The sequence below is a fragment of the Fusarium oxysporum genome, chromosome VII (assembly GCF_013085055.1).
Source record: "Fusarium oxysporum Fo47 chromosome VII, complete sequence".
NCBI lineage: Eukaryota > Fungi > Ascomycota > Sordariomycetes > Hypocreales > Nectriaceae > Fusarium > Fusarium oxysporum.
The window spans coordinates 3200359-3217822 of NC_072846.1; the positions used below are offsets into that span (position 1 = coordinate 3200359).

General features: G+C 43.2%; 9 protein-coding genes across 9 annotated transcripts; all 9 read right to left on the bottom strand.

The window, feature by feature from the left end:
* Positions 1–80: 80 nt before the first annotated feature.
* Positions 81–1082, bottom strand: FOBCDRAFT_138690 (uncharacterized protein; the record flags this gene model as incomplete). The annotated part of the gene is made up of 5 exons (XM_059608004.1): positions 81–176; positions 249–451; positions 483–513; positions 625–690; positions 729–1082. 5 exons carry the CDS (start codon positions 1080–1082, stop codon positions 81–83), a joined length of 750 nt encoding a protein of 249 aa, XP_059467624.1.
* A 1341-nt stretch (positions 1083–2423) lies between these two features.
* FOBCDRAFT_98315 (uncharacterized protein) lies at positions 2424–2720 on the bottom strand (the record flags this gene model as incomplete). The annotated part of the gene is made up of 1 exon (XM_059612285.1): positions 2424–2720. A coding segment is annotated over one exon (297 nt), but the record flags the coding sequence as incomplete, so codon positions are not given.
* A 1238-nt stretch (positions 2721–3958) lies between these two features.
* Positions 3959–4934, bottom strand: FOBCDRAFT_242058 (uncharacterized protein; the record flags this gene model as incomplete). Its single annotated transcript, XM_059610435.1, has 4 exons — positions 3959–4222; positions 4410–4494; positions 4566–4590; positions 4718–4934. The coding sequence occupies 4 exons, from the start codon at positions 4932–4934 to the stop codon at positions 3959–3961; spliced, it is 591 nt and encodes a 196-aa protein (XP_059465455.1).
* A 983-nt stretch (positions 4935–5917) lies between these two features.
* FOBCDRAFT_139163 (uncharacterized protein) lies at positions 5918–6793 on the bottom strand (the record flags this gene model as incomplete). The annotated part of the gene is made up of 3 exons (XM_059608032.1): positions 5918–6032; positions 6082–6584; positions 6638–6793. 3 exons carry the CDS (start codon positions 6791–6793, stop codon positions 5918–5920), a joined length of 774 nt encoding a protein of 257 aa, XP_059467626.1.
* A 322-nt stretch (positions 6794–7115) lies between these two features.
* Positions 7116–7988, bottom strand: FOBCDRAFT_204498 (uncharacterized protein; the record flags this gene model as incomplete). The annotated part of the gene is made up of 1 exon (XM_059609128.1): positions 7116–7988. One exon carries the CDS (start codon positions 7986–7988, stop codon positions 7116–7118), a length of 873 nt encoding a protein of 290 aa, XP_059467627.1.
* A 151-nt stretch (positions 7989–8139) lies between these two features.
* FOBCDRAFT_140034 (acyl transferase/acyl hydrolase/lysophospholipase) lies at positions 8140–9688 on the bottom strand (the record flags this gene model as incomplete). The annotated part of the gene is made up of 2 exons (XM_059608074.1): positions 8140–9184; positions 9315–9688. Coding segments are annotated over 2 exons (1419 nt in total), but the record flags the coding sequence as incomplete, so codon positions are not given.
* Positions 9689–10553: 865 nt separating this feature from the next.
* Positions 10554–13477, bottom strand: FOBCDRAFT_242059 (and other transporter-domain-containing protein; the record flags this gene model as incomplete). Its single annotated transcript, XM_059610436.1, has 5 exons — positions 10554–10588; positions 10663–11538; positions 11776–12341; positions 12435–12925; positions 12959–13477. The coding sequence occupies 5 exons, from the start codon at positions 13475–13477 to the stop codon at positions 10554–10556; spliced, it is 2487 nt and encodes an 828-aa protein (XP_059465456.1).
* A 620-nt stretch (positions 13478–14097) lies between these two features.
* FOBCDRAFT_204500 (uncharacterized protein) lies at positions 14098–14927 on the bottom strand (the record flags this gene model as incomplete). The annotated part of the gene is made up of 3 exons (XM_059609129.1): positions 14098–14312; positions 14362–14452; positions 14532–14927. The coding sequence occupies 3 exons, from the start codon at positions 14925–14927 to the stop codon at positions 14098–14100; spliced, it is 702 nt and encodes a 233-aa protein (XP_059467629.1).
* Positions 14928–15659: 732 nt separating this feature from the next.
* FOBCDRAFT_139231 (uncharacterized protein) lies at positions 15660–16568 on the bottom strand (the record flags this gene model as incomplete). The annotated part of the gene is made up of 1 exon (XM_054706082.2): positions 15660–16568. A coding segment is annotated over one exon (909 nt), but the record flags the coding sequence as incomplete, so codon positions are not given.
* Between the last annotated feature and the right edge of the window lie 896 nt (positions 16569–17464).

Sequence of the window (17464 nt, forward strand, 5' to 3'; positions counted from 1 at the left end):
CAGATCTCTGGAACGAGACTTTGCGGAGTTTTGAGCCGTGGCTGATATAGATATTCAGTTTTGTTGACCTGGTTAAGCCCTTAGCTAGGTGTTTGGCATCGTTTGTCGCTCGTCTTATCGGAGTGCAATCGCCTCTCAGATGGATGCCTCGGAGGCAACCTAGGCGGAGCTTGATGCTTTCCTGAATATATATAGGTTAGACTCAGAGTCCGTTGTAGTATTTTGCTCGATGGAAAAAAGAAGCTTACTGATAGCTTGACTCTCTGGTACCGTCTGAAGTGGGGGTTACCAAGGTGTATTGGGAGGCCCAGAAATTCCAACGAGGGACACGCTTGGACAATGGCTTCCAACTCACGAATGCTAAACTTGAATGCTGTTTCAGGTAATGCGATGTTCTGTCTTACGTCTATGACTAGAACGCGTAACGACGGAGAATACTTGAAGTAAGGAGCTAGATTAATAGGTCGGTATATGTTGCCTACTCGCAAACACATCTCCTGTAATAATGGCGCTCTGCACAGATGAAAGAGTAGGATTTGCAGAAGTTCAGGTGTCAGATGTCCAGCTAAACGGAAAACCCGGAGATGCCTGAATTGTTCCGTCAACATCATCTGCTTGACAAACCCGCCGGATCCTGGACAGAGTCTCAAATCCAAAAGTTGAAGCCTCCACTTCGGTTGCTTCATCCAACTATAAAGAGGAACACAATCGAGTGAGAGCTTTCTTACATGACTGAGAGTAGCGATGTCAAAGCAATCATTGGCGAGTCTTGGGCCGTATGGAGGAAAGCTAAGACGTAACTCTGCAAGGCGGGAACAGTTCTGTAGATGCCAACGGACCCACGCAGCCTCAGTATCTGTGTGTATTCCCAGATAGGTCAGGGAAGTAAGGTTGCGGAACACAGTTTCACGGGGAACCCAGTGAACCGCTGTCGAGAATGATAGAATCTTGCTTGGATACTTCATGACGCTTGAAAGAGCGATGTCTAGCAAGTTGGATTGCCCATCTGACCACGATCCAAACTCCTGATCTATGATTTCTATATTCCTGATGAGTGAGATCAAGTACGGCCTCTGGTGCATGACTCTCAGGATATGGAGGCTCCTTTTACTTTCGCGACCATGTCGGAAGTTGATTCGCAAGTGGCGATATAAGAATGGCAATAATTTGAAGTGCAGAGACTTGCAAGTTGCAGACAGCTTGGAGACATCGCAAGAAGATAGTGAGTCGAGTAGAAGCCAAAAAACTTCGAGAGGCAGGCTGTCCATAAAGTGAACTAATACATACCCTCAATATGGTTTGAAGTATGCAGTCTCTCAAAATTCTTGGGTATATGCTGGCTTGATATCTGCCTGTGTGAATGACAATTATTAAGAGTTCGGTGTAAGCAGTGTTACTGAAACATTGACAATAGGTCCAATTCTATATTTACTTTAAAATTAGGAACTATTTATAAGATAATTTAAATACTCTTGGAAAGCACAAGTCTGTTATAATAGCCAGTCCATTGTAGAACAGAGCTAAGATTAATTATAATTCAAGATGCTCTTCTAAATTCAGCCTTTTTCAGTAAGGCCGTAAAGTACTTAAAGCTATGGTCCTTACCAGGATGACTCTCCCACTGTAACAATGGTTAGACTATCAGTTGCTCTTATTGCTCAATTACTCTTGCTGTTTGTTGTAGCAATTGAAAGCAGAGATGTCCAATGTTTATGGGTTGTGCAGCCATCAGAGAAGCCTCGGGACGTGATGAGCGCGTTGAACTGCGACCCAATAGATATGCGAATCGTTTATCCAGAGCTAAATTTTAACGAGGAACCGGATTGGAAAACAATTAAAGTTCCATGTGTGAACCATCTCAAGGCGCCTGCAGAATGGGTAGCTGCCTCGGCGCATACATATTACCTTCGATTGAATGGTTACAAAGCCCCTAAATACCATTGGTGGGAGCCAGACCGAAGTAGCCCCGCATCAACTGTCCCAACTCCAGTTATAACACCATCAAAGAAATAAGATAGTATATGTATATAGTATTTAATAGAGACTAGAATATTTAATTAAGGCTACTTAGGTTCCTTTCGTATCCTAATGCGATGCCAAATATAACAAGCAATTGATATACACGTAAGAAAAAAGATTAACATTAAGTAAAAAGAAAGCTTCCCGTTACTAACATGAAACAATGAGACCTTTGTCAGTCCTCTATGAATGAAATAGATTGCTATTAAGCTTGTGATCTGCGAAATAGAAGTCATAGTAAAGACTATTACTTCAAGGACTAATAAACACCGATAGTATTTCTGAAAGAGCATAGATGGGTAAAGAAAAATAAGTACTATAAGTATACAGCAAAGCGATAGACTAATAATAATAGCAACTATACAATCTTGGATGTCTACTTGAGTCCAAGCCCTAGAAATATTGGGATTGTCTGAGAGATGTGAGATCAATTGCATGACTGGCTCCGGAAACCAAGAATTGAAATTTGATGGTATCGACCGACACTGGACGTCCTTGTATCGTATACACAGCTTCTGGGATCCTAGGGTTATTTCCTTTGGCAATTCTTCCAATAAGCTGGTAATTGATGTCTCTTTCGACGCAGCCTCTGAGACAGCTTTCGTGGCCACGTCTTTTACTGTTGAAAGCACCTCTGACGCTTTGCCTTTGACGTCGGAAAGATCGAGCCTCGGTCGAAGATTTGGTTTGACAAACTGTATCTTGACAATACCCTCTTGCTTGATTGTTATATTCTTGGCAATATATATTGCTAAACAAATGGTAGGAATGAAGCCTATCATGGCGCAAATCAGGCGTTTGGACTGTTGACAGTGAGTTTGAAGTGTCATTATTGTCACACGAGATTCAGCAATATTTAAACGAGAACTTTGGGGAGTGACTACTGTTATAGGACACTAGTGTTCAAAAGACAGTTTGGCAACCTACTCAGAATAGTGCATGCTATATTTGTGCTGTATGTAGATCCACGTACATAGCATATTTATATGGCCCATCCTACTTTGTTCTTGAATCATCTACTTACAGGCCTTGCCCAAAAGTGCCTGGGCATGAACTCTCGACCCGCAATCCCATGCTCTAACATTCTCATCCGAGCACAAGGTTATATATTAACATGGTTTATTATTATTATTATAATTAGTCTCTTGGTTCCACCAAATCATCTTGATAGCCAGCATTGCTCATTTTTAAATGTAAGCACAAGTCCTTGACCTTATGAATTAAGATCTGTAATAGCTTCGCAAGCTCCATGAAGCCGATGCATTTGAAGTTCTTGATCAATTTCGTTTCATCACTAAATGCTCTCATATCTACAGATCACTGCAAACACAAATCAATTGGCAAAGTCCACCAATGGTTCGACAACTTTGGAGCCAGGAAATGCGTGGGGCTTATGTATCCATACTGACGCTACTTGCATCTACATTGACAGAAACTCAACGTCGCACATTTCATTATCAGACATGTCATCGTCTCAGATATTGGCAAGCTCTGATTTTGGGCGCACCAAAACGCGGACTCTCGTGTCAAAATGGCTGTTTGTTGCGTCAATAATAACAGCTACAATATGGTGGCACGTTTGGTGGATTTCGTCCTTGAATGCCATTGCTTGGGCCATTTGGCTTCTTGCAGTAGCTGAAACAGCTAGCATAATTATTATAATTGCTACCACGCGTTCTGAAATCAAAGGATTTCCAGATATAGATAAAGAGACACTTATATCTTATGGTACAACCTTTTTCACATGCCTCTTAATGTTATCTCTTTTTATTAGTATGGGATTTTACTACCTGTTCTATACATATCACCGACAGTATTGGGCTTACTTCAAGTCTATACCTTATAGAGTATATAATTAAATTATTATTCTTCAATGAAGTGAATATGTCTCTCATAAAACTTAAGCATCTCATAGAGGTTAGTTATAAGAATAATGTACTTATAAATAAGAATACCTTACCTTCTGTGGGCATTTCTTATAAATCAGCTCCATATCCAGAGTCTCCTCCTTATTAGTGCTTCGTGACATAATAGTCACAACTAGCTTTCTCGAGTTAGGATCGTCTACATATGATACTCCAATAATATCGACCTCGTTCTCCCAATCCCCACTGTGAGAGGTTTCGTAAAGCTCAGTATTGAGTGAAGCGTTTCTGTCAAAGTCCGGTGGATGTTGAGTGGTGTTGGGAGTAGCCTCCCTTCGCTGAGATCTGGTCAATACCATCATTAAATGCAGGCTGGAAGGTTCGCCTTAGTAGACACGACGGTGGTGGCGCGGCGTAAACCAGATATGAAGCTAGATCACATTCCATTCAGGGGGATAGATATAGCACTTATAATCATATCAGGGTACCGGGAGGTATCTATCAAGGAATCAAGTATAAACTTACAACCTGCGTATTGTAGATAAGGTGTGTTATCCTTTCCTCCTCGCCCGACCTATAGACATCGCTTGCTAGGTGAGACTCAATTACTCTATTTTAAGTACTGTTCGGTAGTTTATTGCTAAATACTTTATTACAATACGTAAGATTGCGGTGATCTACGTAAAGAGGAAGCCAGTCTGACATGCTATAAATAACACAGTCGAAGAAGAACAGAAGTAACAGAAATATGTATCTGGATACTGGATTGGCCACTCCAAAGCCATCACCTTTGGGATAGAATGATCCCTGGTGTCAGTTGTGTCTCCGCTCACATCTATCCAATGTTTCCTGTTCCGAAGCAGATTCAATCAAGTGTTGACTAAACTCATCACCTGCCTTTGCATCTGCCCTTCTTAATGTCGGCGGGTCGTAACTGCTGCGTATCAGAGAGCAAATTCGGCTCCGTGGATCGACAGTTTCTTCGAAGCTGGCCTTGAGCAAACTGAACTGTAACTCTGACACGTTTAAGTCCCAATCCAATGCTTTCATTAGGAAGAACTCGCAACTATTAAAATCCTGTGTTGTGATATAAAAGGCTCGAGATAATGTAGTGAACAAGTGCATGCGGAAATACGAGAAATCGCAAACAAATTTATGAGCAACCCTTAAGGTCGCCAGAAACACTAGAGGCTTCGTGTAGCAGTGGAGTGCTGATGGGGTGCCTGGGAGACATATCAGAAGTCTTTGCAGATATACGACAGCAACATGGATATCAACTGAGTCCAGGTCAAGTCTGCGTATGATCTCGAATATCATCCCCTCCATCATAGGTGTTGATTGTGGATAAAGGTAAGGCTCTAGTTGTTGGAGTAAGTAGGTAAGATGTTGTATGAGGTTGAATGTGAGCATGAGGAGATATAAACGAGGAGAAAGCTCCAACGTCAAAGCAAACACTTTATTACTTTCAATTCGGGGATTTAGTTTATTTTATGAAGTTTCAAGTATTCCATAAGACCAACCTCCCACCTCCCATAAGCTCAGCACTATGTCACATTAATCCAGCGTTCTGATGTTGAGTACAAGTGAGACTGTTCTAAAAATACTCCGTAGGCCCTATATACTGACCACCGTATTGGATTTGTGACCCAGGGAACAAGGACCCCTCGCTCCGTGTCACCGAAACTTGATATCACTTCCCAGCGCAAGTCGCCAAGAAGTCATGGTAGTCCATCAACTCATCGGATAAACGCTCCCTAGTGCAGGTCACTCGACTCGAGACTCCAATTCCCTGGGCAGGTGGTCCGAAGTCTGTAGAGTGACCCCTTCCACCATTCACAATAGTAGTGGTGCCTGGATACAGTCTCAATCGAACAGGTGACGTGCTGGGTCTCCTTGAATTTCGATTTAGACTCGTCCTGACAGCCAAAGCTAAGCTGGCAGCCGAGCCGCCAAGAATACCAAGGCAAGGCTCCACGATTGAAAGAATAGCCAAGTTGCTATGATTCTCAATGTTAATACGACGGTATAGAGTTCTATGGGTTGAGTAGCTTCTGTGAGCTTATTACTAACATGCTGGAGTATAGAAAGTCACTGGTCAAGGCCACAGACTTAATTTGAGGGATGCGAACAATCATTGCTATTCCGGCGCTAGTGGATATATGAGAGAAAGCCTCAAAGGTGTAAGAATACTGCTTACAACAGACCAAGGCTGATGAGAACAGTGCCTGTTATCTTGGAACTTGTTGCAGTTCGAGTTTTCCAGAGACATGTTACAGGTAGGAATGTCATGATCCAGTCGCTCAACGCGGCAACGATACTATGAGCAATCGCTGTGGTACGAACGAGTTCAGTATTCGAACAGGTTCCATTGTTATCGGACAATGAAAATTGTTCCCAGTAGAATCGAACAGGGGAACACTGGAAAATAGTAGCCAATAAGAAGCATAGGGTTGTAATGAAAACGACAGCCAGGCAGCCAGAAAGGACCCATATGTGGCTTGGTTGTCTGAGAAGTTGGGAGAGGAAAATCGTAATTGAAAGACGGATGCACAGAGATAAAAGGGCATAAAGGATTTCTCCAAAGTACCACGTCTGTAAGCCGATAGATATTTTCTGCAACGTCAATTGGCTAGCATCTTGTCCAATTCCCCCTAGAGCAATGCCTCTCATAATGAGTACACTCATTGCGGTGAAAAAAGTCTTGAACTATCAGCATAAGCTTATATGGAAAATCTTACTTATCGGTTACTAACAGCTGCAGTAAACATCCATATATCGTCCCAAGTTCGTTGCCGTTTTAGTGCCAGCTTTATTCCAAGTCGGATAAGTACCACAGCCCATACCACTGCTAGACAAGTGATTTGAGTAGCGAATAAGGCCCTCACTCTTGGGGTATTATTTAACTCCATAATTAATAGTAAGGTACAGGCTTATCTGTATTAAATATAGTAGTAAAAGAAATAATATTAATAAAGTAATTAGACTTAAAATCTTTTTAAAAAAAGGAAGAGAGGAAAAATTAATATTATAATTAAGTATTAAATATATTTATAAGTTATTACTTTAAAATATTATTATATTTTATATTATAACCTCCTATTACTTTATCTTTAATATACTAACTTATATAATATTTATTACAGTATTAATATCTAACTCTTATAAACTTTACAGTTATTAATACCTCTTACTTATGCTATCTTTACTCTCAGCTCCAGCTTCTTACAAAGGCTAGGCACAAGTACAGCCGTTGTCTGAAGATGCATTATCTGAGCCCTGAGCAGGTGATTGTGTTCCGGTGAGTACAGCCGTATTCTCCGGGATAGGAGTCACTGTAGCATTTGAGATATCCGAGATATTCGTTTCCACTGGCGGTGTTACTCCCACGTCGTGATCCGCTAGCTGCGAAGACTCATTCGTGCCAGATGGAACAGCATCTGTTGCAACCATTGTTGGACTTGTCTGAGTTTCCCCTCCAGTGAAAGGTTCAGTACCAGACTCTGTATGTTCTGGTATACTCCCACCATACTCAGGGGTAGTACTGTCTATGTACGGAGTAGCCGTTGCCGCTTCTCCACCTGATTGGACTCTAGAAGGCCCTCCCGTCACTGAAGACCCTGGCGGTTGGACTTGAGATGGTACCAAATTCGACCCCGAACCTTGAGCGGTATCGGTTTGAGGAATGATACCGCTTTCAGATGAGGGGCATTCCAGAGTCATGGCAAAAGTTGATACTGAAGCCGTTGCATATGGAGATGCAGGCTGAACAAAAAGCAGCTGGCATGGGTTGGGCTTCTCATTATCACAAAGCCAGGTTATCTTTGCGGTGCCAACCGGCGTGTCAGTTGGAATTGAGATATGTATGAGCGGATAAACCTCGCAGATTGCATCACCTTGTTGCAAAGAGACAGTCTCGCTAGTATCTACTTCGAGGAAGGATATAAGAGCATGCTCACACGTTGCATTAGCATTAGGTGATGTGAAATTCCCATAGTCACCAGCCTTGATATATAAAGCAGGCTGGCAATTATCATTATAATCGGATTGTCCGGCACATTGGTATATACTACCAAGCAGTAGTAAGATAGTCAGGGGCGTATTCATATCTCAATAGAAGAGAATAAGTTTAAAGACATATAATATATTTATATATTAAAGAGAGTATATCCTATCTTAATTTTCTCTAATTATATATAATATTATTAGAGAAGCTATTAATATATAATTTTATTTTTAATGTCCCTTCAAGCTCTTGCTATATTCGCAATCTCTTATATCCTGTAGGCTTGAGGCCTTTACGCCCAGAGAAGTCATGTCCCCTTTTTCTTTTTCTTATTGTTACTGGCCGTTCTATAAAGGGACAGTCCCATCCTTGAATCGCCATGACCCCTTTTAAGTCCATAGGCGATCTACTAATAGGACGACTGACTTTCCCTGATGGTTGTGATTGAATAAGTGATATTGTGAACCGACTTGTGAATTCCGTCACAGTCCCGTTAACGTGAAGCTCAAACTCCATTGTCGCTGCCTCATTATTGATCATCCCAGTAAGCGGAAATAAGCGCCCGCAAACTTCAAACACAGACCTGTGGTCCACGAGAACTGACAAAAGCCGTTGAAGCTGCAGTCCTGGGCCAACGTCACAAAGAATGCGGCCCTGAAAGCTGATATAGCTTTCATGGCGACAAGGACGCTCCGTCAGTTCAAGGAAAAAAAGACTTGAAATAAGTAGTTCGGCAATATTTTGAATATCTGAGTTACTGGAAAACTGCTTGATGGCCTCTTGCCTGACATCTTGCATCGACTTCAGGTCATCCATCCTTGGACATTCTACAGGAAAGTCAACGTCGACCCGAAATATGCGCTGACGAGCTTGGTGCTCTGTAAGACCATGACGGGTTATATACCGCTGGCATTTATCACTATCCATAGCAGGGCTATCCATGAGAGAAAGTAAGAGTCGAAGAATTGAAGCAAAGAAACAGATCTTCCACAGAATGTTGATAATAACATAATCACTGGTATTGGCCATTTCGTTCCCATCAGACCCTGTACGTCTAGGATCTGCGTTAGCTATCCTTGCCGTATCATCCGCATTTGAGCTTCTAGTCCTTTTATGAAAGCCTGTGCCAATGGACAGAGCAACATCAGGTACGTTTGCTGACGGCCACATTTCTCTAGCTTCGGATAAAGCCACTGCCAGAGGGTTATTCTGCCAGAGTCCACCGTCCTGAAACGTCCCTACACCAGGAATAGTATGAGGCGTGAACATCACTGGAGCGGCGCTTGTTGCGCGTGCCCTATAGAACGAGGTCAGTATAACTTCTGGTACCTGCACCTTGCCAGCTACGGCCATGCAATTAACGATTGTCACTTTGATTGCAATGTGGGAAGTGGTGTGTCAGGATGAGACAGTGAAGTTAGACATACGCTTCCCAAACTTGAATACCTCCATTTGCTACATTTGGTGGTGCATGTTGGTAGTCGTTGTGAGCCTTGTTACTGTCTGGTGCTAAAAAGTTAGTAATAATATAATCTCTGCATGGTGTTCCCTTTGCAGTCACAAAGAGCTTGACCCCTCTAGATACAGCAGGTGAGTAACCGGATAGTGTACTCTGGCCGTAGTGCTGTTCTAAAGGCCTATTAATAGCACTGTTACTGTAAATAGACCCATGAAGTAATAAGTTCATTGCACGTCTCCAGAATGATTGTTTCCTAAATACTGAAGTACTTAGGTGTAGGAAATGATGTATTGCCTCGGAGATTGGTAACCCTTTGTGAGCTAAGGTAAGAATACAGATACCTCCTAGAGTTAACAGTTAGTAATTAGTACTGCTAAAACCAGTACTTGCCTCGGTCAGACAGGGCGTTATTACCGGCACTTGTACCAGCGCACATGTCAAACATATCAATTAGGGAATAGTTCGGAATGTATAATTGGATTTTGGACTCCAGTAGCTTGAGACATTCTAAAAGTATAATTCCTCGAATACCTCCTCCATCGAGGGCAAGCACTCTGATGCCACGGGTGGCTGGTCTAAACCTGAATCGGACTGGCTTCTCGAGCTTTTGACACACTACGCACTGCTTTACTATGAAAGTGTTTCTTTGCACTTGATGACCGATCAAACGGATGTCATCGGTACAATACGAGTGACCACATGGAAGCGGGGTCTCTGGCGGTCTAATAATGCAGATTGGACAGTACTTTAAGTTTTTGCGCATGGAAAACTGCTTGTAAACCTTGGAAGCGAGTGTGATGTGTTGGCGGGCGACGGTGGTAGGGTTGATGGATTGACTTGCTGAAGCAAGAAGGAGCTCGGTTTCCAAATACGATTGAGAGCTGACACACAAGTTACAGGCTTGTGCCGCACTACGCCAGATGTGTCTATAGATGAGTTTAAAAATATCCTGGAATGAAAAATCTGTAGAAGTTAGAAGATGTATGCTTTCTGTCACTTGCAATAGCCATTTAGGGGGTGAAGAAGAGTGACTATCCAATGCGCATTAGATAAAACCTTACTATGTGCTCCTGCAGGGTATGCATGCCTCTTAATTGCAGACAATAAATATTCCAACGCTCTGCATTTCATTTTGGGTAGATCCCCTTTTAAATCAGACAAAAATGCAGCAATCCTTTTATCAGACTCTGTTGGGATGTTGTTGTGTCTACGTGACGCTGATATTGGATTGAACACGCCGTCCTTTATAAGACAATCGTAACTGGCCTCAAACATATAGATAAGGTTACGCGGATCCATTGCCGTATTGTTCTTACGTTTGAACTTCCTTGATAGTGAGCAGTGATTTAAGAGTTTGTTCATGAGTGTCGGACATTGCCGTTTTCTTTGCGATCCACCTTTAGACGATAGATTCTCTACAAAGAGCTCAGAAAATGTTTTATTGAGGCATGATCCGGTTCTGTCCAGAATACCGGATTCAATCTGATGCTGAATCTCTTTCAGTGATTTCGGCCTAATGCTGTTTTCAGAATTGGCTGCTGAGTCTACCTCGCCATCAAGTACAACAACAAGACGTGGCAGGATATCAACGCCTGGATCACTATTTGTTGAGGCATGTGCTAAAATCCAAACTGACAGATACTCTGTTAAGCACTCGACGGAAGTGAAGCTGGAAAGCATAATACATATAACATCGAAGAAATGACTAAGTAGTCGACTGTAAACAGACGCAAGCGGGTAGGGCTTTTGATATCCCTTGAGCCACGGAATGCTCTCTCCGCTATTGTGATTGTCCAAGCCTATACGCTTAGGTTTAATCGGACCATTTGCGAGGATCACCTGCAAATTCTCATTTTTATTTGATCTCTCCGGTCCGTGGCATAAGTGCAAAGTCACGCCATACTCATCCGATGGAGGGAGTTGAAGTGATGCTTCGTCTTCCCCTATGTTCATGTCTGCTACACTGCCAATAAAAAATATCATAGACGGGGTTGTTTTCTTATTTTGGCAGTCCAAGATCTCTGCCAGGAGCGGAGTGATATGGATGGTGAAAGCGTCACCTTGTTGCTTGAGTGTGACCCATCTGTTTTGATTCATTGAAAAGATAGCTGCAAATGCCAGACAAAGACTGCCCTCAATGTATGTTCTTAAAGTTTCATAAGCGGCAAGAGATATACAATGGCTTATAAACCCTGTTATACTATTTAAATAAGACTATATATAGCTAAATAACTAAGAACATTCTCTGGGTCCAATTTAGACGGTCTTTCTGAGTGGGTGCCTGCCAACGGATAGCTAAAATACCAGTACATTCTTCCTGAACTAGCGTACTTAACTTTTGGCAACTGTGGTAGGAAGCCAGCGCTTTGATTTCCGTGGTCCCGTCTGGTTCATCATGAGACTGGACTGCTCAAGGGTCAAGCACCTACCTTCAGGGACAAATACATAAGCAAAACCAAGACTCAAGACACATAGGGAGCCCCACAGGAAGAAAGCACAGGATTGCTGGTGCCCATGATCTTTGCCAGTGACATATGGGCACGAAGCCGTGATGACAAGCTTGAAGAACCACTGACCGGCTATGCTATAGCCAACTGCATGAGACCTATCCATCGGATGGAAGATCTCTCCGACAACAACCCAAGACGTAGGCCCCCAGCTTGATGCATAGAAGAAAACAAAAAGCGCCATCATCGCGACTTGTGTGTTGACAGCATGACTGTTATTCGATATCCACCCAGAACTCTCTTGGTGCCCTTTATCTATACCAACGGTGACTCCAACAATAGCATTGATAAAATGTGATGCAATCATACCGCCTGTGCCAGCCAAAAGGACGTAGCGCCTGCCGAAGCGGTCAACTGTCCAGAGAGATAAAGGCGTTGAGCAGACATTAACAATTGCTAGGATAAGAGTGATGAGGAGTGGGTTGTGCAAAGATTCAGACGACTCAAGAAATCTGTTTGTGAAAAACAGGATGAAGGTAATTCCGGACCTGAGATGCAGACTGTTAGACTAGTTATCAGTCTAGAATAGAGGAAGCTCCCCAGAGGAGGGTTAACATAGAACAGGGCAGGTGATCAGTTACCATTCATGGACCATATGCATCAGAATCCCTAGAAACCATCGAGGCACAGGAGGTTCACTGCAAGACCTAACAAGGGACTTCACCCAGCGTGAGAGCCACTGCTGGAGCGAAATGAGCCATGGTCTTGATTTTTGCCTCTCCAAAATCACTTCAGAAAGCTCAACCTGAAGGTTTGGTGAATCAATTGATAGTCCACGTAATCGCTCCAAGCTTCGATAAGCTTCACCCAGCGAGTCGATATGGACTAGATAGCGAGGTGACTCTGGCATGAGATAGCACTCTATTCCTACCACGCAGGGCCAAAGAAACTGGATTCCAATGAGAATCCTATAAGCAGCAGGTTCATGGTAGTCGTCGATTGCATACACAATGATTGTCGCTGCCAGGTAACCTATCGTGATGCACCACTGGAAAGACGCAATACAGCCTCCCCGAACCTTGTGGTGGCACTGGAATGAGAGGTCAGCACTATAAAAGGCGCAACTAGACATCTGTAGAGTGTGCGAGAGCCATTGGTTACTAACAGATTCTGTCATGTACAATATTGTACCCGTTGTCAAACTTCCCATACCACATCCGGCGATAAAACGTCCCGCGACAATTGAGCCAAGAGCATCGCTTGATCCGACACCAACCATCATCTGCACGATGACGCCAACCGAGTAGATACCAGACCCAGCAATGATAGTCTGGCGGCGTCCGAAGGATTCTGCACCGTATCCGCCGGCAATAGATCCTAGCAGTGCGCCACAGAAAAGAATCGGGAGGATGAGACTTATATAGTCGTCTCTAAGTGCCACGGTTCCCGGGCTTTCGACGATATTGATGAAAGCTCTAGAGCGAACTATTCCATTGACACTACCATATTCGTACCCCAACAAGAGACCGGAAAGGCTGGCGAAAGAGGTAAAAAGGATGCTTTGGGGGCTGGGTGAGAAGTCGAGATCGGAAGGCTCCATAGCTTTCTTCACTTGACGCGAGGTTCCATCAGCATCGATAGTCATCTCTCCTGGGGTCTGTGGGATTCTAGCTCTCTCAGACATATTGAAGTTCGGGCGTGATGATTGTTCGTCAATATAGTAGTACTAACTTAACCAGATAGTTTTGTGCCGAAGTAGAAACGGGCCCTGTGTCATTATAAATAATTATCATACATCTAAAGGTATTACATCGTATGTGCTCCTAGCGAGTTGCTTCGGTGTCCTGTGAGTCAGGGTCGCACGTCTCACCATAAGGGATTGAGCCTATCACGGTAATGGTAGAGTAATATATAACACGGAATTCAACGACTTCTTATGCAAAATGTGTAATACCACCAGCCTTGTAACACCTTGTAGTCTACTTATGTGAATATAAGCTACAGAAACCGTTTACCTAAAGAGCTGCAACCTAGGTAAAGATATGACTACCAAGGCAAATGATACAGAACTAATAGTAATATAAACAAAGTTTGGCGGTGTTATAAGTTTCACTTCAGGTTTAACATAGCTCAAGAGTAACATCAGGTCCCATTTTTGTCAGTCAATGCTATCTAGACACTTCCATATCGTTTTGATCTATTTTCAGTGTTGCCTGCCAACATTACTCCGATTGCCTTCTTGACTGCCAGAGCTAAGCCTCGGGGCCCTTGCGATCTTTCAAGCAGCCAGAGATGCTTTTCGACTTAGAATTGCATTCTCATCAATATGCGAAGGATAATACTAACATTGGAGGGTGGGATCCTTTTACTTGTTGCTGCTTGGTAGAATAAATGGCCTTTGAAAGTTAATTTTTCAGGCTTCAAAGGGCAGATGAAAGCCGCAAACTCTTGATACCAATAGTCTGCAGCCCTTTGACTTGGCCACTGCGTTGATGGGAAACTATAACCAAGATCCATTACTGTCTCGCTGGTCAGCAGTAATCTTGCGGAACGGTTAGTCAACAGTACCTAACTTGACAGTTCCATTCAGAGAGACACGAGTTTCTTCGATTTGTAAAGTTGAACATTCTTGAGCAAGGTATCTATAGGCATCGATAACCTAGAGCCATTGTTAGAGCTGGCAATGGTGGGTAGTAGAAACCTGGACAAAGCTCGAAAATGGCAAGCCATATTCATACCTGCGAGATCGAACTGGCAAGTTCGGTTTCACTCAGACGCCCAAGTTGAAGGAGGTTCAGTTCTAGGTACTCTTGAATGAGAATTTTGTCTTGAATATTATCAAATACACAAAGTATCGCTGCAATCCCTTTATGTGTGGCCTGCATTATGTCGGTAAACTGTGCCGAGACGCTTGTACGAGCTGCAATAAGGGTTTTGTTTCGTTTGCTTTCCATCAGTATTCCTTGATTCCCCGGCAACTCTTTAATAGTAGTGTATAATTCTGTTGGTAGTTGTCCGTAATATGCGGTAAAGCATAGCGAGGCTCGCCCCTTGGGTGGCCTGATTCGATGCTGTATGTTAACCACGGTTGGTGCTAGGTGCGGCAAGTTCATATCTGGTGACAGGTTTGGCATTGAGAGCCACTTTGTGCAGTTTTGGACAATCAAATTAATATGTCTTCGGAGCCGAGAGCGTATTGTGGTTTTGCATAGCTGTTATACACTTACTGCTGTAAGTACGGCACAGAAGAAAGTTTAGTAAAATGTTGCAATATGATATAATCTTCTCAATTAGAGAAGGCCTAGTGTTATATACTCTTTATAGCTTTTACATGTTATTGTCATTTTCAAAGCCTTCAACTACAATAACCTAAGCTTAGGGCACGACTGTAAGAATCTCGTGTTCTCTTCAGCGAGGTCCTTCCATTGTCGAGATCCCCTACACAGGATGTTGAAACCGCCTGAGGCTTTCCGTTGAAAAAAGATTTGACTATCCAGCTGGTCGAATGAGGGAGAATGGTCCCCTACAGCCATGATTTGAAGTGATCTTATCCCCTTGTCACCAAAGGCCCACTCGACAAAAGAACAAAACTCCTCTTTCAGGCTAAATGATTCTCTTTCACAGCAGTAGTGATTGAAGATTACATGCCGGATTTCTTGATTAGATTGGGAATTGAACTTGCGGGGCTTTTGTGCTTTGGCTCCTGTCTTTTGCCATACCCAAACTTGTTGATGCCACGGGAGTACATAACCTTGGCGAATGTGAATGAAATTAAGACACGATTTTGATGCGAATGGTAGAAGCATGTTCTTCTTTGTTCCATGGGAAAATGTTAGTAACGTTGGCGACTCAACTGAAGTAGTGCCTTATCCGGACATACATACCAGCGTGTGATGGTCATTGATCAACCCAATTGCCTGCAGGTCCAGTATCCCCAGAAACCCTTCCCCAAACGGCGCAGCCAACATCCTTCTTTCGGGTTCCTCGGGGATATTCTCCCATAGACCATCTAGAACGCACTGCCGTAAGGTTGCGCGATGGTTTGCAATTGCGCTACTGAACTGGCCGCAAGGAAACCACGGCGCTGACACCAGCAAGTAAAGTTCTTGAAGTCCTGTAAAAGACGCAAGAAATTCATTAATCGTATCATCTCTTATTTCCACCGCTGGTGACTTATCTCCAGCTGCAATCAGCTCGAATGTAGTGATCTCCAGTTTCACCCTCGAGGCTGTAAGATGTTCCAAAAATTCACACCATCCGTAGCAACCCCTAAGTTTCAATACTCTCAGCACATTGAAGTCTATGGCCAGGGCCAATTTAGGTCCGATAGCTGCTTCAGATAAACTCAGTTCCTGGAGTTTTGGGAAAATAGCGCCCCCAGCAATCGGACTCAGATGGAGGACGTCACCAAGTAAGGGGCAGACGTCAGGCGTCCCATTTCCATAGCGGAAGGAACGTCCGGCAGAAGTATCCCACTCAATGAAGTCTAATTCGAGGGCTTCAAGATGCCTCTTGTTGGTGTCTACAACACAGGACAGAGCGAACAAGTCTTCTTCGTGAGGTGCTTTCCAACAGAGCCTTCTGAGGTCCTTGAGCCCTTGCAAGCTTAACTCGGATCTTTTCTCACAACCCGAAGTCAACCAGAAAGGGTCAGTTCGATAGCATTGCCAGTCTGTGATTAGATTTAAGTTTCTGAGGGTGCTCTGGCATTTATTAATGATTCCGCTAGGTCCCAGCACACTCGCCGGGATGCAAGTCCCCATCTCCCAACTATAGAAAACGTAAGCATATCATGACCTTTCACCCTTTTCCTCACAGATTACCACGCATACCTGAACGTGACTAGCTGGTTATCATGGAGTGATACCAGAATCGTCTCAGCAGCATTCGCGAGAATGTCAAAGCTTTCCGTATGTCGAATTATGGGAGATTCAATCGATGTAGTAGATCCATCACTAGACCAACTGGAATCATCGAAAAAGTCGGGTTCATGATACAGGTCTTGGTATCTATCCTCGCTGAAATGTGGACACCTGTGTAGTTGGTGGAGGTCGAAATCTGCCCGGAAATGGAGGTACCTCGTCAATTGTAATGAGGTCTTCGCCGTGTGAAATGATGGCAATTCGTGGATTGTATATAGATGCCCGGACCTCACCTCGGGCTTTATCTCTACAGATGACCAGAAGATGGGCAAGGCCGCAGCTCTGATGCGTTTGGACACTTCAGTGAGTGACTTAAGATCTCGGGTCGATATGATCTGCCGTTGTCAACGAAAGGCTCGGAGTAAAGAATTGGCTTCAGAACCTAACATTCTCGAATATAATACCCAAAACTTCAAGAGGTAACTCGGGGAGATATAGACTCTTTTCGTCCTGCATTGTTGGAATATCATGCTCCATGGCGCGCCAACAGAATTAGTCTCCCTAATAAGACCTATTTAAAATCGTAATTAGAGAGACCTGCTTAAAGAGGATTATCTTACTTTAGTTCCTATAGGTAGGTATATAAAATACCTAGTTAAATACAGTATTAATTAATTAGTAAAATTAGAATATTATTACACTTTAAAGAAGCATTATTAGCACTGTATTAACTACCCTGCTTAATCCTCGACCTTTTCTTATCTTATATTAATATATCTTGTCCCCACTCTACATAATCTTATGTACTA